General features: G+C 43.0%; 1 protein-coding gene across 1 annotated transcript in view; it reads right to left on the bottom strand.

Moving 5' to 3' along the window:
• The window catches only part of epha4b (eph receptor A4b), an 80592-nt gene extending 59890 nt beyond the window's left edge, over window positions 1-20702 (bottom strand). The window contains exons 1-2 of the mRNA XM_070918607.1: window positions 20588-20702; window positions 5040-5104 (exon numbers count right to left, since the gene is read on the bottom strand). Coding sequence (XP_070774708.1) covers window positions 5040-5104; window positions 20588-20702 — 180 coding nt within the window. The remainder of the gene's footprint in view (window positions 1-5039; window positions 5105-20587) is intronic.
• Window positions 20703-22894: the final 2192 nt, after the last annotated feature.

Genomic DNA, 22894 nt, shown 5'->3' with positions numbered 1-22894 from the left:
CTAAGCCTGCATGTTCTGTTTTCATGTCTGGGTGAATATGAGTGACGATCTGTGTCAAGATGACTGAAGGACGGTCCTTGTCTATGTTGCACATGTGCAGAGTGAGCATGTTTTTCTGAAGTGAATGCGTGGCTTAGCGCTTAAGAGGTAGAAGTATGTGCATGAGAGAGAGACACAAAAAGAGAAAGAAGGAGAGAGAGAGCGAGAAGGAGTAGGTAGGACAGAGCTACTTTGTCTCCCGTCATCTGCCACCATCTGTTTCCACTTCTGACTAAGGCAGTAATTGAGAACACTTCTCGCATGAGCAGGAAAACATTTCTATCTACACACACACACACACAGAGAAAAAGAACATTTCTATTTCTTAAAGAAAAAAAAAAATAAACCAATGTGGTTTCAGTGTCTCAAGTTATCTGATCCATTCGAGGGGAAGCTAACTTTCTTGGACACACACAGACACATATGCAAAAAAACACACACACACACAAACTGGATGAGTCCTAGTTTGTGGTGAGGCATGAGAGGACCACCATCTTTGTTCTGAGCTCCTGTCATCATCTTTAAGACTGAAACTCCAGAGCGACGAGCACAGCATCACCTTGCAGTGGTCCCACCACGTAAACACAGACCCTGATACATACACACAGGCATGAGCACATACTGTATACACACACACACTCACATGTGCACACACACTTGCACACACCGAGGCCCACAGGAGTAACTACCTGTCATCCCTAACGTGTCCCAAAATTCGAATGAAAGTCGAATGGTAGGGGAACTGAGAGGTGAAGAGAAAGAAAAGAGAGAGGACAGGCCAATAAAAAGCAAAGAAATCAGCAAAAAAAAAGGCAAAGAGAAAGTTTGAGACGAGCCGAGTCCAAGCTAAGGTTGGATTCTTGAGGTTAATCTGATGTGACGGCCCAACAACCCGGCAAAAGCTTGACGCATTTCACCTCCGAGTCCTGAGCACTAAAACAGATCCACATAAAAAAAAAAACAAACACACATTCTAACATCGACTCTCACACACACACACACTCAGATGCTTTTAATCTCCACAGCCTCCGCTGAAACGTCTACTGTGTATGAATTGGAGCTCGAACAAAACCGGCTCTCTGTTGATCGTGACCCAGCAGTCCTTCAAGTGCAGAAACAGAGAGGAGAAACGGGAGAGGGAAGAAGAGGAGGAAGAAGACTATTTAACACAAACGTCCCTGACAGTCAGTTCAGAGTTTTACATATAAAGGAGGTATCACTGGAGTCTTGCACAACATTTTGTGCGCACAGCAACTGAGAGTCATTGTGATCGACTACACTCGATTCAATTAAAAGGACAAAACACAAGACGGAGGGAGAAGGAGAGAGGAGAGAGAGGAATGAATGTTGGTAAATTACAGGCGCGCCTGGCAGCTAAATAGACCCATCTGTGCAGAGCTGAGACCAGTCGGACATCACAGGACGGTCGCACACACCCACCCACACACACACACACACAAACACACAAAGCTGAGTCCCCAGGGAGTGGTGATTAAAGCATTTATGGGAATAGTCATTGAGGGATAAAGAGGGCTTTATGATGTCTTTGTTTATTTCTTTGTAGGCAGAGTTTGGAGTGGCTGGATTACTGCCACTTCCTGGTGAGCGACTTATTTCCCTAGTTGGCGAGTCTGTTCATTGTCACTTTTGGCCTTGTGTAAAGCACAGGTGTGCTTATGAACATGAAGACAACCTGCTCGCCTCCGTGTTTGCTAATGATACACCAGCCGCTCGAGAGAGAATCTAACAAAACAAAAACGCAACAGGGAAAATGTTTGGATAGGCTGAAGAGTTTAAGCTCCCTTTCTTTCTCACTCCCTCAACACACACACACACATAAAGTGAAAACTGTTGCCTGTGTTGGTTCAGTCTGAACACTAATTAACACTCAGAATGAAACCCTCCTCCTTGAACCCTCAATCACCTCGGCCAATCAGCACGGAGCCCGCTTGATTGCTTTGAAGTGAAGCAGAGACGTCGGATCAGGGTTTAAGTTCAACCATTCACCAGCTTACCATAATATCCCCCCTTCTGCAATCATCTGATGGGTACACCTACGAGGACATAATTGGCCTCCAAACTCTGGGACAAGCTCTGGCTTAGTGAGGGGGATAGAGGAGGAGAGGGGGAGGGAAAAACAGAGATGGAAGATGAAGAGGGAAGGGGGGGGGGGTGCAATGGGGGAGTAGAGATGCCGTGGGGGCCTCCCATTTTCAAACATCATTAAGACGTATCTGTTTTGTGTCCCTCACGAGGAACACCCCCGGCCGGTGACAGAAGTGGGTCGCTCCACGCCGTCTCAGGCACATCCGGCCCTGCACGGCTTGGATTAAGCGTGACCTGCGGGGGTCAAGTGTGGTTTTGGACTAATTCAGGTCGACAGTGGTCTCAGATTGGTGGGAATTGCCTCTCGCTGAGACCGATCCCCAGGTTTAAAGTTCAAAGATCAACAAGATAATCCCCCTGATATGAAACATTCAGACCTTCTCACAGCCCCGGCACCTTCCTCCTCTCTGTCTGTCACTCTCTATCACTTTCCTCCTCCTTTAGCATTTCTTTTCATAAATCATTACCATATTAATCCTGAGACATATGCATAATTATGTTAAACAAACAAGACTGTTGCCAACAGGATTGGCAGCCTCTACTAGCCTCTACACTGCGTTTTATGATGTATCCCATCAGGTTAGATTCAACTAGAATTATGCTGGATTGTTTTATATCATGATACAAGAAGTGCTGTCTGTCAAGGAATGGAAAGTAGAAGCATCTTACAGGTTTGGGATGCTCGGGCCTAGCTGAGTCGTCAGGTACTGCGAAACGGGTTGGAGACGTGTTGGTTTCCACAAACCCGCAGTGAGAGCTCACTGTTTCTGCTTATTTCTCCCTGGAATATTCAAAACTGGTCTGCTGACCAAATAGTTCAGAATATTTACAGGTGCTTCACAATAAAAGCACGGGACTGTCCTCTGTGTACGGACACAAGGGAAATCACTCTGTGTGATTAAAGGGCACTACATGCCCATGTGAACCCAGCAGGTACGGTATGTGTCAGACCAATCGGCAGGCAGCAATGTGAGAAGATCATGACGTAACAGATATGAATGAGGCATTAATCTTTCTCCTAAAACATATTCTGAAACTCGTTCGGTTGACGCAGCCCCTGTGTTTGAAATGAAAAAGTTAAAAACTGAGATGATGTGAGATACAGGAGGAGCTGTACTTGAGAGTGTGGTGTCAGCTTTGTGGGAAATATTAATAAGAGACAGAGGCGTCAAATAATATTGATTCCATGCTGTCACTATTTATAGTATTTGTCTCAATCAAAATTGGCAAGGATGTTTAAAAATGGGTAGACAGAATCTCCTTTCATTCCTTTCAGTTCACCATTTCTTGTTTGTTCATGTTGCTTCCGCTGCACTTGCTTTGTTTTGCTTTACGCCTGTTTGCCTTCTGGCTGTTTAAGAGAAACAAGCTTTTTTTTAACTTTATGGCAAAGTCATCGCTAACTGATGAAAACCGTGTGCCTATTTTAAGAGGCAGCTATTTATTTCATATAATTTAGTCGTCTGCATTTGTCTTTTTAACTGACAATGACTAGACTGAAAAAGAGCGAGGGGGATCATGTTTATCTAGGAGGAAGATAACATCGCCTCCATGTACCACAAGACAAAGTACGAACGACCAGCTTTAACCAATTGAATCATTTCCTTGGTCAGATAAAAGCAGCTGATAAAGCTTGTGCCTGACCCCAAAGTAAAGAAACTCTGTGGCATTTTTGTCTCAACAATGTCTCAGCTGATACTACCAAGCATCTATTGTAGTATTTCTTTGACAGGAGTTGTGTGGATGCCCACAGAGCCAGCTTCATTCAGAGAGGAGAAGCCTGATCCTCACTATGTTGACAGTTGATGAAAAAAGATCCACAGGATGGAGTTTATTATACATATTTGACTTTCCAGGCAACACATTTCTTTGAGGGTAAACTAACAACACATGTGCTTTTGCGGGCTATGATTAAGCCCCCCCACCCCCCAAAAAACTGAACCATATTGTCAATAAAAGTAACTTGTGTACTTCAAAATTAGATTGAACCTTTTGGCTTAGCCCCAGATGGAGCACATTCTCCTCTTCTATAAGGAAGAAACATACACAAACATCCACACTAAGGCCACACAATCAGAGCGTTTCACTAAAGTGAACCTGATACCCTTGCTTGCTTGAGAAAACAACCTTGCTTAGCTCTGCTCACTTCAGCTGCCTCTCTGCTGCACACAACCATGAAACCGCGTGTGGCATCCTGCAATTTAACACACTGATGCTGAATAGTGGAGAGGAAGTGCGACTCAAGGGGAAATAGAATTAATTCAGTGCCATTCAACAGCTCCCGCGCTAGACTGACATACAGAACCCACTCTTATTTCTTTATTGAATGCACTTCGTCGCTCTTCCTCCCCATGCTCCCACCCTCTTCCGCTCCTCTCACTTCTCTGTTGTCATTTTCTGATGCATGGTGGCTGCACTCCAGACTCCCTTGGTCCCTATACCTGCAAAAGGATAGTTACGCAACCCCCCCCCCCCCCCCACACACACACACATACATACACACGCAAATAACACCAACATGTACACAACATCTCCTCTTGCGTAAGAATATTTGCCCCTCCACCCTGTCCCTTCACTTCATCCAAAAAATCGCAACCCGTAATAAATGGAGGCTCCAGTGCCACAGCATTTTCAGCACAGCGGAAATAATTTGTAAAGTCCCCCTGCAGACTCCCGATTTAGCAAGGAGCGCTCAAGAACCCAGTGCTCTCTAAAACACACACTCCTGTGCTGCTGTTAGCGCCGAGTCCCTGCTCCTTCCCTGAAAATAAAGCATGTCAGCACAACCTGCTAGTTGTGATCAAATTTGTTCTTTTTGATGCCAGCTCTGGCATAAAGAGAGGGTGATTTTTGTTTGTGTGTGTGTGTGTATGTGTTGTGCTGCATATACTCACCCCCTCATTAGGGTAAGCCTCCCAGCCCAGGTCAGCCAAGGCAGACATGGAGTCCAGCAACGTAACTGCATGAACACAGAGGAGAGAGAACAAACATGTTAACACACACATGGCACTTAATTTCTCAACTCCCACTTCCTTAAAAGAATGTTTTCCATATACAGAGATATTGCTGTATTGAAAGCATCACGTAACATCATATTGTACCATAAACCTTCCACGTAAAAACTCTTTTTATACAAGGGTGTCTTTTGTTGTGTTGGAGCACAACAGCAGCGGAATCATAAGCAGCGGTAAACCTATAATTTCAACTTTAAGATTACTGTGGTTGTGCTGCAGCTGCGATGGTTCAACAGGACACAAAGTCAGCCAGTGAAACGGCATCAAGATACAAGAGTATATTTTACAGTTACATTTACATTTTAGACATTAAAGTGATACGCCACCCAAAACCTCTCTTTTTCGAGTAACAACCGCTCACCCTGCAGGCTTGAAAAGTGGCTGTTAAACATTTGAAGCTTGAGTTCTTTAAGGAGAAAGGAGGCTGTGGTCAAGTTGTGTTCAACGTGGTCACAATGGATTCCAATGTTTTCATGCCACATAAAACATATCAAAATGTTTCCAAATCTTCTGAAACCACACCTGCAGTATAATCATCTACTTTGTTGTTCGTCTCAGTGTATTACAAACATGCACATTTTTTGCCAACATATGGCTAAAGGCACTGCTTTTGTCTTAATACTCGTCACTCTCAATCATAGAGCAGAAGAGCTAGAACAGAATCATACAGCGGGAGAGAGACGTTTCTGTCAACATTTGCAAAACTTTGTCACTATTGAACGCTTTGAACCCAAGCTCATCACAAGAAGTTATCTTTCAAAAGGTCAATTCAATCAAATCACAAAAAAACTCACATTTTCTCACTTTCAGTTTCTGCCACCCAAATAGGTGAATGGAATTATCTCAAAGAATGAAAAATTGCATTTTTGTGAACTCATGCGACTCTACTGAAGAAATAGTTCCTATAAAAACTGCTGACAACATGGTCTGTGGATTATCCAGACATTGTATTCTGGAGATGGATATCTCAAAACCTATAGGCACGTAAAACAAAAGCAGTAACACGATAAGGGAGAAGATATGTTTGGGTGAAGCAAGCAAAGGACAAACATTTAACATTTGATCAGCAACTTTCAAACATAAAAAGGGTTAAATACTACAAAAGATTCTGTTGTGCCACTATAACAGAAAAATGTCATCAAGGCCGAAGTGCAACAGTAGGATGAATGTACTGCACGTGTTGTTCCCTGTGTGTGATCTCTGTGTGACAGGAGGAAGTGGAGGGAGGATGTAGGAAGGTGAGAATGAAATGTGAATAGAGGAAGGTGGCAGGTTGACCAGCGGGAGGCATAATGAAAACCTGCTCAGATTCTGGAGCAAAGTTCTCCACCTGTGTGTGTCCCTTGTTAGTGTGCATGTGTGTGTGCATGTGTGTGTGTGCCTGTTAAGGGCTTGGCTCAGTCAGGTTCTAATCAAGCCTTCAACACCGCTGACCATCAATATTTAATCAGTATCCATCTGCAGAGACTGCTGCTTCGCTCTTTCTTCTCTCAATCACACACATTGTGGCTCTATCGAAATCTTTGAACCTATGCTTTCAATCTGCAGATCCCAGATCAGGTTGGTGAGTCGCTGACCTGACACAATTTAAATGGACTGCGTCACTTTAAAGCAGCACACTTTCATATTCCCTCCAATTTTTACAAGCAGTGACCTGGAAAAACTATTCCGAAGTAAAAAGAAAACAGAGTTCGCCCTCCTGAATGCAAATGAGACTGATCACTCAATAGAATAGGGTTGAAAGTGCCTGTTTACAAGCTCCTCTGTGTATCCATACTGCCTGTAGGTATAACAAAGGGACTGCAAAATTGGTCCAACCTCCTCTTTTCCTATCTCTCCCTCTCTGTCTCTTCCCCTCGCACTCATGCTGTTCATCAGCCCTTACTGAAAACCCAGCCGTTCTCCTCAGCTCAGCACACCGTGACAGCAGGGAGGCATGTCATGCTGTATTAGTGAGTGTACACGTGCGTATGCGCGTGAAACGGAACACACACACACACACACACATATCGGCGTGTGTCTGCACGCGCTCGCAAAAAACAGCAGCGTCTGCGTGAGAAAACAGCCACAGAGAGAATAGCGCACACAGTATAATGAAGCAGCAAGAGAGGCCACACAGCAGAGGCTGGGTGAGAGGGCGAGACAGCGAGGTAGATTAAATGAGAGGGATGAGAAACAGCGGAGGAGAGGTGCTGAGCAGTTAAAGGTCAGCGGCAGCCTCCAGCCCATGTGTGTATTCACAGAGACTAAAGACCATTTAGACTGCTTTCCTCAGTTCATGGGCATTTGAGTGGCGTACAGAAATAGGACATAATAGTATAATAATATATGATTTCAGGACCCAACGGAGAGGCACACACACACATATTTCTGCTCAGAGATAAAAGCTACCTATCAACAAGGTTTGTGGAATTTAGCAAAATTCATACACATACAGTCCAACGATATCCTCTGTGACTCACTTACTGCAATACCCTTTAAATTAAAGTGTCAGTTCACCCAAATTACAAAAAGCAGACTTTCTCACTTACCTCCACTGGTTTCTAGGCTTACAGATAGCTTAAGTTTCTGCCTCCAGCCCAATACAATGCAGGCGAGTGGAACTTTTGGTGCTTAAAACTTGAAAACAATCCCACTGAAATTCAGTATCAGCGTGTCTTTCCAGAAATAATGCTGGTTATTCTGTCTGGATAATACACAGGCCTCATTGTGATCATTTTTCATTGGATCTACTTTCTACTTAAGAAATTGTCCCCATTAAAACTGTTGATGGTGTGTTCTGTGTTATATCCTGTGGAGTAAAGACGTTGACAGCTGAACTGTTGCTCCAAACAGCCAATTTAGAGACTGCTCAGACATTAGCTGTTAGCTAGGTATTAACGTATGCACCGACCATGTGTGTGTGTCTGTGTGTGTTCGGATCTCACCTACCTCTGAGAGAAAGGGGATAAGCGTGTTTTCCAAAATGTTTAATTATTTCTTAACTCTAACTTTCCAAAATTGTGAACACTGGAGGTGGAAATCTCAGAGACAAATCTCCAAAACTATGAAAATTAGTTTTAGGGTTAGATTCACTCACCATGTAGAAACGTGCCTTAAAGGACTCTCTAGTACGTTAATGTGCTGGCCATTACATATTCTAAAGCCATTTTGCAGCCCGCTGGGAAAACACACACACACACATACATAAACCTACACATCGACACATTCTCTTCTCCTCACACCTCCTGTCAATACCACTTATCACTTGTAATCAATGACTGGACTCATCAATTATGTATTAGCTATAGCTTCCTGTCTGCTGACACAGCCAGTATGCATATACTGTACGTGTATGTGTGTACATCTGCGTGTGTTTGTGCGTCAAAGATGAGGCAAAAACAAGAGATATTATGAAAATGCATAGTTTTCCTCCCCAAACAAACATGAAGCCACATCTCTGTCTATCTGTCCATCCATCTCTAAATGCTGCCACCCTGTCTCCCCCTCTCTCCCTCCCTCTCTCCTCTCTCACCAGGGGATTGCCTAATTTGTGTGTGTGTGTGAAATCTAAGCCTGGGCCTGGCCTGCTTAGGCCCAGAATAAAAACACCAAGCTCATCACTTAGTCACTCAGGCCAGGCTCATGTTCTATCTAATGACCGGCCTCTCTTTCTCTCTCTCTCTCTCTCTCTTTCTCTCTCTCTCTCTCTCTCTCACACACACACACACACACACACACACACACACACACACAATCAATCTCCAGGTTGCTGCTAAATGTGATATGTCATACCCACAATGGAACACCTTCCAAATTTGAGCAGTCTGTAGAAACATGTAAATAAACCTCTATACTATCATGGCGTTCCCCGGCCTTTCAGTCCAAAACTACCATTTCCACACAAACAAAGAGACACACACACACACACACACACACAATCACAACAAATTTTCCCCAATATTTTCTTCACGGGGCATAAATGCACAGATCCATAAGCATGCACATGTGACCTGATTACTGTGAGAGTTGTTCGATTACAGAGAGACATGCTGTCTTATTGATTTTCAGCACCAAACTGTGAGGAGAGTGAAAATTGAGGAGGAGGAGGAGGAGGAGGAGGAGGGTGTGAGATTGTAGATGAGAAATTCCTGTACAAATGCAGGAAAAAGCTGAAACCGAAACTACAGCACTTACAGAGCCGTGTGCGGAAAACACATTTTCAATCTCTTTCTCTTTGTCTCTTCATCTCCTCCTGTGTCTGTCTATTTTTCTTCTCACTCCTGCTTCCTCCCTCTGGGGTGTCTCTCTGTCTTCCTCTCTTTTTTCTCGCTCCTTCTCTGTTTGTTTATGTCTCTCTGCCACTCTCTCTCTCTCTCTCTCTCTCTCTCTCTCTCATTGGTCGGTATCCACTGCTTCAGCTGGGCTGCAAGAAGCTGTGATCCACCTGCCAAGAATCAAACGGCGCTGCCAACAGCCAGACTGGCACACAAAGAGACCAGGATGCTTACACACACACACTCACACACACAAAACCGACTCACACACTTTAGGATGGTGCCAGTGCCACAAAGAAAAAGACTACTCAATAAGACCACCACACAGACTCAATATAGAGTACAATATGTGACTACATAATGAGTTCATAAGATCTTTTCAGCTCGAAACACAAAATATTACATTGGAATTGGAAGATGTGATATGTGAATGAATGGGGCTGCTGACACTACATTCAACATTCTGATACTACATGTATCAGCGTCGTTGTTTTCCACCGACTTTAGATATATTTCTGAAAAGGACCACATCAGCTTAAACAGATTTTCAGGTTGTATGTCCCCCACATACCCAACAGTGTTTCCTGCTGCAAGAAAATGCTGACAACCTCAGTTTACAGTAATCAAGGTCCTCTTGTGGCAGAAAATCTTCCGGTAATAGAGAGTAAAGAGAAAAATGTGGAGAAAATGCAAATAAGATGCTGATCCTGACTTTTCGTCCAAAATCATTTGAAAAATATATAGCACAGTGCCACAGTGGTTGTTTTGCAGATGGTGTTTTTAAAATCAGTATTTTTTGTAGTTTTGAATCAGATTTTCACATTTCTTCTCATTATTCAAAATAAACACCAGTGAAATCATGTATTTTCTTTTCACAAACAAATGAGAACAGAATAGATATAGACAAATATTTATTTCATTATTGAAGAAATACTCTTGCAGAGTGTGAGATGAGAAGGTTGATGCCACTGTCATGTTTGTGGGGCTAAATATGAAGCTACCACCAGCAGCTGCTTAGCTTGGCTTAGCTGAGCATAAAGACTGGAAACAGGTGGAAAAGGCTAGCCTGGCTCTGTTTTTGTACAAACTAAACAAACAAGATATAACTTACTAATTGGAGAGTTTTAGAAGTGCTGGTAGGTTTTTGTTATCTATGGACAGAGTAGTGCTAGCTGTTGCCTCTTGTTTCCAGTCGTTATGCTAAGCTAAGCTAATTGTCGGCTCTGGCTTCATATTTAGTGTACAGGCATGAGTGGTATCAATCTTCTCATCTAATTCTTGGCAAGAACGCTAATAAACTTATATCCCTAAATGTTGAACTATTCCTGTATCCTTCATCAGAAAGACAACGCCACTGAGATAGAAATCTCTTCATGAAGACAACAACAGAAAAGGTTATTAAACTAGAAAAAAAATTCACTATACAATTCAAGTACAGGCTCTAGTAAAACTAGCTTGGAGCTTGCCCCATACCGAGGTAACTTACTGTGCTCAAATACACCCAGATGCAATAAATAAAACAGCTATACAACTGCACACGACTACACACACACACACACACACACACACACACCCAGTATCTCATCTTAGTGCTGCCACACACGCAGACCTTCCCCTGCTTCCACTCCACTGAGAGTGCAGTTCAACGACTGAGAGGGTTGTCAGGGCAACAAACGGGCCAACGGAGAGCAGGATGAAGGAGTGGGAAGAGTTGAGCTCTGAACTTTAGGAACAAACTGGCGTAATACAGAGAGAGACTGCTACTCCTCTCTCGCTGTCTCTTCCTCAGTCCTCCGTCCACTCATCCACAAACCACCAGAGGCTCTCAATCAGTCTTTCTTCCTCTAGTTCTAGCTCTCATTCTCTGTTCAAACTATTTCGATCAAAGATCCTCCCTATCTTTACCTCCAGTGACTTTTGCTTATATTATTTTGTTGTACACAAGCTGTCTTGTATCTCACATGCTTTCATTACATTGGACTTGTTCCATTCAGACATGGTTCTGTATGCAGGAAAGATTGAAAACATGCATTAATCCATCGGGTGAGGGGAATTATCTTGGGCCTTGCATGTATGTTACAGGAATGGGGCAGCAGTTCATTGGGGTTCATTAATGGGCTGTGACAGGAAAGTCAACATTCATTTGAAATTATTTATGGGTTACCTCTACGTCGACTTTTATTGTTTTGCCATATAAATGTAAAGTATATTCTCATTCATAATTAAACATATTGAGTTGCAGACGGAAAATCAAAATTTGATGCTTCTTCTTAGCTGATCAGAAGATTTATGCCTGTGTTTACAAATATTATTGATGTCAACAATCCTTTAACATAATTGTTTGCTCTTTTATTAAAAGTTTTATCAAGCAATTTCAGACTGATGGCAGGTTCTGATCTTGTGTTTTAAGTTATGATAGAAGGGCTACGCTTTCATTTAGATCAAGGATTGTGCCTTCAACAGTCTGCACTGATGATCACATTCCATGTATAATATATGAAAGGCGCTTGGAGTGTTTGGAAATATTACTCTTTCTGTCACCCTTTTACAATCACAAGCATACATCAAGGTGCAGATAAAACCGGTTGCCAGATTTCAGGGAATGTGAGAAAGAATTTTACAGCAACATTTGTATTCACACTTCAGATTTTCAGACTCTGTTTGTGTGAGTGGGATGTGTTTCCCCTACAGCAGGCATATCCCAATGTGCAATATTTTCAATTTCATTTTTCAATCAAGAGCTTTTGGCGGGATGAGGTGGGATCTAGCATGGTTTCAGAGGACAAATGTTATTCTTCTTTGAGTGTGATAGCTATCTGCAAACTGAATGTATCTATGAATAATTCAATGGATTTGAATTAAATTCTAATCCTAATTCTTCTTCTTTGATTCAGTTCAATTGCCCGGGCCCTGCTTCCCATTCTGTTCAGGGAGAAATGTTATGTCGATCCTCCACACTTCGACAAACACACAATGATATTAAATTCCACTTTGGGTGGAACTGAATTGTATGGCTTAAACACAGTAGCATATAGCTTTACAAATTAATCATGACTTGACTTAATCAAAATATTAACTATATATAATTTGTCTTTAAGTTGAAAGCTGATTGAAGTTTGACTTAATTTGCTCTCTTTTGTGAAATGAAAAGAAGGAAGCAGACAATCAGAAACCTGGATAATGTTCACGTATGAATCATGTATATGGAGATATGAAATGACCAGTTTATGTCCATATAATTGTCATCGGGATACAAGTGTGCATGTATATATATTTCACAGGATCTTTAATCAGTGACTTGCCAATAAAACACTTAAAATATTAGCTGGGTTTACAACAAATGTGCTAAGAGACATAAAAATAAAGTGTGATGAGTGTCACCATGCAGTGCAGATGTTAAATGGTGAATATATACACCAGTGCAAATGACACATTGGTAAGAGACTGATGATAACTGCTTTAATGAAATCCTTCATGGCTTGATCAAAATAAGTAAAAATGAAAGACCAACGGTATCAATTTGCTCCGTTTCTATCATTTATTTTTGTGCAATACTCTCCCTGTTAAACAAAGGGGAAGCCTACTCAGATTAACCAAGCTAAAGGGGAAATGAAAGAAGACAAACAGAAAAAAATACATCTACATCATTTATCAAAAGCTCTTACTGTTTGTCTAAACTGTGAGGTTGGATTTTCCCGAATAAGCCAGAAGAAATATGAGACATCTAACCCAATTTCAGGTAAAAATAAGCCAAGATAACAGCTGTAAGATGTCTTCCACACTGCAGTCACAAATGGGTAAAAATGTGATGTTAAGAAACTCTTTTTTCAAGGCAGTTGCTTTAGTGAAGTCATTTTTAAAAGGGATGCACATGGTTTATTGAAAACCTTTTTCTCCAAAGCCTTGAAAAAAAAAAGAAACCCTGGCAACCCAGAAGGCAGATGGTGCGCAAAGCTAAAAATGTTTATGAAAATATTCATGTATGTGATGAACTGTTCCTCGTTGAGCTTGCATTTTTGGACACCCACCCCCCCCCCCCCCCCCCCCTCCACTGTGGCACAAAGTACATTAGCCTACTCTGCTATTTCATATACACTGGCAGCACGAGCAGAACAGAAAAGATGCCATTCTGACAGACTATGACAGGAGCACTGCCCTAGTTTGTCGCTTGAAGAGGCTCTGGAGTGTGTGTCTGTGTGTGTGTGTGTGTGTGTGTGCATGTGTGTGCGTGTATGGGTTTGTCTGCGCGTGCTGGTTGGACGCTTACAGTGTTGAACTGTGACACCCAGTCAGATCGAGACACTTGTTTTTTTAATAAGCTTCCCCCACCAGTATGCCAACACCTCATCAAGGGCAAAGAGCAACAAACACGTACACACAAACACACACACACACACACACACACACACAACCATAACGACACGCACACAGATACAAACACACAATCCAAAGACCTTGAGGATTCAGGAACAACTTGCAGTACAAACCACAGACACAGACGCCTCCACACGCTCAAACTGTGACACATCCCACCATTCGGTGAAAGAACTGAATTAAAATAGCTTGTGAGAAGAGAATAGAGTGAATGAGCGGTGATAGATAAAGCTTTTTTCTTTCCTTAATAAGACACAGGACAGCTCAGGACAGTGTCTTTCTTTCAATTCTCCCTCTTCAAGTGTGTGGGTGTTTCTCTTTTTTTGGCTTTTTTTGACCTTTTTCGTGCTCCGTTAGTTCTTATGACATTGCTCCTGATGGGACAAGAGCTCACCCACACGGCTGTCACACAGTGGTCGGTCACAGGAGGGTAAATTGGCCTGAATCTCGGGAGTGAGCCAGAGCAGTGGAGGCGGTTAGGAAATCACATGTCAGATAAAAGCGCGTTTAGACAGGTTGCTACTGTTGGTACACACTCACATCTAACATATGTATACACACAGACACACCTACAATCATCAAATTGTCTGTCTAGCAATTTGTCTGTATCTGCCCCGCTGCCTCTATCAAATCAAACTTAAACCAATTTGCAGTGATGTGGACACCATTGAGCAGTACACAGAGAGACAGAACAAGCGTAACTTCAAAAAACACTAAAGTTAAACAGGACAAAGGGCAGCGGATGTACTGCAGGAAGATTCATGAGGGAATTATGCTAGCAAAACATCCATCAGAGACACGTTTGTTAGCTTGGTCCCATGTGCTGTGGTTCAATTTTGTCTTGGAGTCCACTACAGGACTCAAGGAGACCTTATGCTATCGATGCATGGATATTAGCTGTAATACAAGTCTACAAATCAGCAAACGGTGTCAACAAAGGACAAAAAGATTACCATTTGTGACATGCAAGAAGGCATCAAAGAGTTTGTCCTCACCATCCAAAACGACCCATATGAGTGTTTTCTGATCTGGCGCTCCTCATCAGGAGGATGACATTGTATGTCAGAACCTTTCAAAAAAGGCTGGTAAGAAATTATTAATATTGTTTTCTCATCTGCCACCTTTATGGTTTACATTTGGCTAAGTTTAGGTAACTAAAACTTTTTTGGTAAGGGTCGAGGAAAGATCTTGGGCATTGTAAAAGAAACCAATGATTGTTGGCAGGGAATGGGGTGTGGTGTTCAGTTTCAAAGTTGGACACTTTGTACAACCAGCCCTCCACTGCTCCAGTGCTACAACCTCAGGCTACTTCTGCCTGTGCTTCTATGAGAAAACAGTCCGAATTTGCACCACCAGAAGAGGTGAATACAGTTTCAGTCATGAAGGTACTTAATTTCATAACTATACTTGGATGTATGAATCCATTTGACCAGCTAAATTCCAGTTTCCCAGGTATTTTTTCTCCCATAACACCTTCACAGACGATCATCAGCAGAGAACATGTTAGAGCAGCGGTCAGCAAACATACAATATCTGTGGCTGACCCAAATCCTCCGCTGTTTGTTTGTAAAGCTGGCTAATGCAGCCTTTCACAGCCGCGGCACGAGCCAAGCCCCGCAGAGCAAACAACAAGAGGAAAACAGAAAGAAAGAGAGAGAGAGGGAGAGAGAGGTAAGGAAACAACCAAATTAAATTTAGCCAAATTAAAGGTCAGGACAGGGGGAGGGGGGAGGTGTGTGTGTGTGTGTGTGTGTGTGTGTGTGTGTGTGTGTGTGTGTGAGTGAGGAGTGGGCAGAGGGAAAGCCAAGAAGGAAAAATTGAAGTGTATGTGTGTATATGTGTGTGTGTGATAGAGTGGCCGATAGAAAGTGGTCAAGGCCCAGTGATCAGCGATTTGACCAGCAGTTAAGGGCTTGTTCAGAGGGGGAAGGGGTCAACAGACGTGGTGGGAGCCCACTTATACCCAAACTTCACTACAGCCATCAGACATCACACACTGAGGGAAGGCTTCCTTTGACATTAATGAACTCTACATCCGGCTGAAATCGTTCAAGCCTAAAAAGCTGTTCAAGTTCAGTTCTAGCTGGTTAAAACACACACATGTTCACCTCAGTGTCGGGAACTGAAATAATGCTGTGTTGTGTGTCAACTTGTGGAGGGCCTGTGCATCTTTCTCAGTGATGAGTACATCATTTGGCTCATCCATGTCTGCATTTGCATATTGACATTTTGACAAATACATTTGTTTGCTTTCTTGCCGAGCGATAGATGACGACATCAATACCACTCTCACGCCTGTAAATATGACGCTACGGCCCGGTGGATGGTTAGCTTAGCTTAGCATAAAGACTGGACGTAGGAGGAAACAGCTAGCCTGCTACCTCTAAAGCTCACTAAATAACATGCTATATTTTGTTTGGATTTTGGACAAAAAACGCACAGTAAGAATGACTATTTGTGGGTTTTATGTGGCGTTGTGCTGGACTACTTCTTGGCCGGGCAAAGTGACTTCCTGGAAATCTCACAATGACGATTAGAGTCCATGAAGTCACCACCAGCAGCCTCCTGTAAAACCACAAATATTCGTTTATAGACTACAATTTGTGCAAAGATTCAACAAACGAGGTACAACCTGTTAATTAGTGAGCTTCAAAGCTGCTGGTAGATGAATGTTTTTACCCTTGGACAGAGCCTGCTAGCTGTTTCCCCTGTTTCCAGTCCGTCCAGTGCTAAGCTAAGCTAACCAGCTGCTGGCTATAGCCTCATATTTAGCGTACAAACATTAGAGTGGTATCGATCTTTTCTGTGAATACATGTAATGTCAAACGGTTGTGTTAAACACGGACAAAGGCACTTTAATGGGTTAACTGTTTATCCTTCAAAAGAGCAAAAAGAAAAAAACAAATAAAATTAATTGAATTTGAACTGTTGGGGCTGAATGCAAAAACATATTTAGTAACCACTGACAACCATCAAATACAACACAAAGGTCCTGTGGGTGCTGTTATGGATGCTCTGCTCAATAGACCACGGAGAAATGGATGAGTTACTCACTTTGTTTGGAACTACTTCTCTTTCTTTGTTCCTTTTATTTCTTATCACTTTTGTTTTGACTCACAGAGTCTCTCTTGAGGATTTGTCTTTTGGTCTTTTATTTATAATGTCAGTCTCTCTCCCTCTGTCTGTCTGTCTCTCTCTCTCTCTCTCTCTCACACACACACACACACACACACACACACAATGAATCCATGAGGTGAAGCTCTCACAGCAGAATCATTCTCTGTCACTGAGCTGTATTTATAACCCCATCTATCAGCCAGCCCCGGGAATACATGACACTATTCTCTGGACCAAGACCACCAAACTGCCCCCCAGCCATACATTACGATAGGATGAGTGTGTGTGTGTGTGTGTGTGTGTGTGTGTGTGTGTGTGTGTGTGTGTGTGTGCGTGCATGCATGTGCACATACATCCATGTGTGCTGGTGTGTGGGTCTGTGTTAAGCAGATATAGGAGCTGCACCGTATTACAGAAAACATACAGCGGCTTGCAGCTCCTGTCCAACTGTTACACTACTACTGGAGGTCAGAGAAAGAGGCGGAGAGAGGGAAGAAGAAGAAAACAAAAGGGAAAACAACCAAGGAGAGAGAGGATGGAGGCCAGGAAGGAGGCTGATGGAAAATAGAGAAGGGCAGATATGAAAGAATATGGATCGGAGTGGAGGAGGTAGAAAAGAAAAGCAGGAGGGTGCTCACGCTTGCTGTCTCTCTCTGATGAGAGCTGAGATCTATATCCTCTTCTGTCCAAGGTCATGGTTGTTACATTGGAGTACAGCAATCTCTCAGACTCACATACACATACACACACACACGCACACACACAGACACACACTTAATGAGGTATGGCTCTGCCGATAACTACAAGCAACCATTATAGATTAAAGCAATTAAACCAGAGGAGACCTTTGACCTAACATTATACCACAGTCAGGGATCTTGTGTGAATCATAAGAAGTGTGTGTGTGTGTGTGTGTGTGTGTGTTTAAGAAGACGGCGTGCTCTACATATGCTTGCCTCTGCACTAACTGCTCACCCTCATGTTAACCTTACAAAGCAATACAGCAATTTCCCCTCCAGCACCCTAAGGCCAATCCAATGAAAAGCTTCAAGTGTACTGTAGTTCCGAGACCAATTACAGATTACAATAAACCTCAGGACTATAATATAAACCACAGTTGAGTCAAGTTTCCCCCATGTTTTGTTGTTTTTCTTCTGCCTCCCTGCCCACTCTTGATTATTAATTCAATTATACATCCATTTGCACACAGTTTTCATGCAGAATTTGGAGTTAAAACATTCATTTACCTCTATTAGTACACTCTAATCAACACACACTCGCGGTGGAAGGAGGCACGGGGCTCCAGTCGTGCTTTTACAGTTTGTTTTTCTAGGATTGGAGGGTGTATATTTAGAGACACAAAAATAGAAAGGGTTGATAGTCTACTCCTCTCCCCACCAGGAGGAGGAGAAGGTGTAAAACAGCAGCAAAAGAGATGTCGTTCCACTATGTTAGGAGGGATACAGAGAGAGACAGCAAAGACGGGACGAGGACAGCAGGACAAAAAGGAGCAATGGGAGACCTGAGAGCATCCTGCTGTTACATCAGCGTGCCCTCATGGTTCAGTCAGACGGTGTGTTGGGCTCCCTCTGCTGGTGCACAAAAAACTCATCCACTCCTTTTACTCATTTTTACTGTTGACAACAAAGCTCTGGTAGTAAACTAAGCTTGTTGACAGCTTAACACTACTTCCCTTCTAACGCTATCAGCTCCATCAAAGGGACTGTGTTCTTAATTGAGCCTTGAGAGCTGTATCTCTCCTTTTATGACAGCCTCGCTTCTGCTACTAGACAGACTCAGAGGGAGGATTTCCTGGAATAACACGACTACTGAGATGCGCGGGTGAAGAATATGCACACTCATAGACAAACACAAGGTACGCACGCACACACACACACACACACACACACACACACACACACACACACACTGGCATAAAGAAGAGCAATCCTTCAGCTAAGCGTGCAGTCACAGCAGGAAAACTGGCAGGCCGAAAAGGTAAACGCGGAGCATAGAGGGGCTGACAAAAATGGCTTCATTGGTTTACTGTCCCATCAGGGGCATGTGCACACACCCTCCATATATATACAAACACACACACACAAGTCAGGCAATGGGCTTAAAGGTGGCAATTAGGCCAATAGTCTGACACAGCAGGACAGAGAAATAACCAGAGGATGAAAGACCACACACTGCCTGGGAGATTATTTGAAAAGTGTGTATTTCTAATAAAAAACCATCTGACCTGTCAGTCACCTCCAAAATTCGCAAGTTGAACATCATCCACACAAACACAAACACACACACACGTAGAGCATCTCACAGATGCCCCTGTCCGTTTATCTAAATCAACAGGAGTTTCCTTTGGCTTCCACTTGGTTTCATCATTCATGCTCATTTCCATGAATATTTCAACAGTGTGTTAGTGTCTCCTTCACATGCATTGTCTCCTGCTGTTAAAATACTCCTCCTGCTCCTCCACTCTTTCGCTCTCTGGCTCGCTCCCTGTCTATCCTCAGGAGCCTTTGTTCTGTGTGAACTCCTCCGGGCTGTGACATACATTCAGCGCAGTGTATATGTACTCACAGCCTATACTGTTCAGTCAGCCAGAGAGACGGGAGATCCCATCAAACCTCGGTGTGGCCTGCCACAGTGTGTATGTGTTCGATGTGAATCATTTGACTGTTTGATCTACCCCATGAAAGCCTGGAGTTGCGGTCTGCATGTGGGAGAGAGTGAGTGAGGAACGATACAGAAAATGTCAATGAGAGGCAAATCATCCAGCTCATAACAGGGATGGAGAGCTCTACAGAACAGGACTGACTGGAGCTTTGGGGGAGCACTGAACGAAATGATTCACAAGAATGAGAATCAAGGCACAGCTGTATCACCTCCAGCCAGACTGTCTGACAGCCAGCCAGCAAAAACAACAGACACAGATACTTCCATTTTACCTCAAACAACCTCCAACCTGCTTTATAAACCAGTGATTGTGAGTGTGACCTGTGCACACTGCTCTGTTCTTTTCTCTCCATTTACTGCAAGTTCAACTTCCCATTAAACATCCCATGTTTCAGCCCACCAAGCAGTCAAGAGTAGTTAGTAAGTAAATGCATTGGCTAATTTCAGGCCGAGCATCGATGTTAATACAATAACAGAGAAAGGCTCAGCAGCAGCGTGTGACAAATTTAATGTAATTGCTGCTCCTCATTTACAGACTGAGGCAGCAGGGAAAAAACAACATCTATCAGTGTGTTATAATAAAAATATCTACAATTAAGAGGGATTTTTGACAGAGATGTCAATGTTGTTTTGGCATAATTATTATAAGTTAGGCTACTTTGATGCAAGAAAAATAGTTAGACAGATTAATAAAATGCCGGTGTCAGAAAGTGAAACCAGCCCTCTCTGTCTCCAGCATGGCAGGGTCGCCTGTGTGTGTGTCATACAAATTTAATGTCAGTATGCTCGGAAAAGAAAAACGTGACGAACAGTTTTTTCACCCCTCTTTCTCTGTCTCCGCTTTTCTTTATGCATGATTCATAACCGAGCCGAGCACTTAACGGAGTCTCCGCCGCTCCGCTCTTTCCCCGGCAAGTGGAAGCCGTCAGCACAGCGCACAGCCAAGTCAGCCACCGCACTCCACTCAAGGTTCACACAAACCCGCCAAGTGGCACCCACCTTCATTCTCCGGGTAATTCCGTAAGGCTCGGCACGGCGACAACGCGTGAAAAAGGAGCAGGGAGGACAGGAGGAAAAGGGATGGATAGATCCACAGGACGCGTGGTGGTGCCATTTTCAGGCTGCGCTGCGCCCTCGCTGCATCCCTGTCGGCGGTGTCGAGTCGGTGAGCGCAGCCCCGCGATTGAGGAGAGAGAGAGAGAGAGCAGGGAAGAGGGCAGGAGAGGAGATGGAGAGAGAGAGAGAGAGAGAGAAAGAGAGAGAGAGGAGGAGACGCTGGGAAGGAGGGTCCACAGCCAGCCAAGTCCTGTCAATCATCCGCCCGGCTCTGGGGTGGGATATGGAGACCTCTGGAGAGACGCCTCACATTAGGTTCCACTGATCAAGTGCTTCAGCCTGTTGTTGAGTTTTAAAATACTATTTGTTTTTAAAAGATTGAAAAGATATAAAGAGAGATAAAAACCAACTTTTCCACTCACCAGCCAAACATGTTAACGACACATTCAGTTGTCAGTGCTTCAAGGACATTATCAAAATTGAGTAATCTCTTCCAAGGCCATCCTAAACTGAAATGCATGCTCAATGGCGCTTCAAATGTGGTAATGGGATATAAATGTCGCAGCAAAAGCAAACCTTTTATTGGATCAGATGATACTAAGCACATTTTTTGAAATGTTATATATTTTTAAAGGATAATTAGAAATGTATGGCAGAGTATTGTTTTGCTCAGCTGTATTTATAACAAGTGAACACTCTTTTGAGATCAAACAGTGACAGCTGTGTATCCCGCCCCCATTTCAGGAGCAGTGAAAGGGATGCAATAGTTAGCAATAGTTAGGACTATAAGAGAAACAATCACCTATGTGAACCAATGTCATGTTTTATAAATCCACATCAGGCCAACACAACATTTCAGTTAGAATATTTGGGTGAGATAGAGCTTTTACAAAGGAAAATAAATGCCCATGCAGTAAACTGATTTTAAATGGATTTTACCCAGGACCACATTCTTGGGTAGAACAAACCACAACAAAGCCAGACATCTCATTACTGATCCAGAGTTGGGATCTAGCCTACAGAATCGTCTGGGTAGCACCGGGATGAACACTTCCATCTCACAGTAGAAAATTCTGTCAATTATTTTGATAAGTGACATGGGCACATGGCAATTACTGGATTAGTGTCAGCTCAGGCTTGCCTCTCTCTGTCTTTGGCCAGTTGTTGATATGGCTCCTGCAGATGCGACCAGCAAAAAAGAAACAAACACTGACATGCACAACAGATTCCAATCAAACACTTTATGGAGATTTATTCTGCCTGTATTACACGTATTTGACTGCAGTTTGGACGTCAGGAGTGTTTGTGTGTGAATCTTGCTGTTGGTATGTCTTGAGCAGACTGTCGTTAAACATGAATAAATAACGTGTGCAGCCTGTCATATGAAATGTGTGAGTAGGAGCTGAGAGTGTGCAAGGTCAATCTTTCAATCTTCCTCTTCTTTAACACAGCCTACTGACAGAGCTCATGAGATGAAACCCCTGCCCCTGCTGGGAGAAGATGCCTTTAAGATGTTTCCTCTCGCTTAACTGCTCAAGTGTGTTTGTGTTCATATAGAGAATATTGTGCTTCTCATCCCTCCGGTGTCAGCCTCCCCATCTGATTTAACCTATTTTATCACCTGTAGGTTGAGCTCCACACAGCATATGAATAAAATAAATGACTCTGGAAACCAGCAACATTTCATGGAGACATGGGAAGCAAAAAAAACCCCATTTTCTGACAATTAATTGAGGAGTATGATTATTATTATTATTATTATTATTATTATTAGCAACAGTAGATGGAGGGGAAACTTAATTTAATTGTTAAACTGTTTTGATTTTAGATTAAATCCATAATGAAATAGTTCAATATTTTGGGAAATGCTTTCTCTTTCTTGCTGAGAATTAGATGAGAAGATTGATACCACTCATGTCTGTGCGGCAAATATAAGGCTATGGCCAGCCGCTGGTTAGCTTAGCTTAGCATAACGCCTAGAAACAGCTAGCCTGGGTCTGTCCAAAGGTAACAAAATCCACCTACCGGCACCTGTAAAGCTCATTTGTTCACGGGGGGTTTTATGGGAGGTTATGTGCCAGACTATTTCTTGGCCTGGCTCAGTCACTTCCTGGAGTATCTGCTGGTTGTCAGGCATATAATGTGAGGAATAATGGGTTAATTAGTGAGGTTTAGAGGTGCTGATAGATAAACTTTGGTAGCATTAGACAGAGCAAAGCTAGCTGTTTCCCTGTGTTTCCAGTTTTTGTG

This window comes from Enoplosus armatus, chromosome 14, assembly GCF_043641665.1.
Source record: "Enoplosus armatus isolate fEnoArm2 chromosome 14, fEnoArm2.hap1, whole genome shotgun sequence".
NCBI classification, from domain to species: Eukaryota; Metazoa; Chordata; class Actinopteri; order Centrarchiformes; family Enoplosidae; genus Enoplosus; species Enoplosus armatus.
This window is presented reverse-complemented; position numbering and strand designations above follow the sequence as displayed.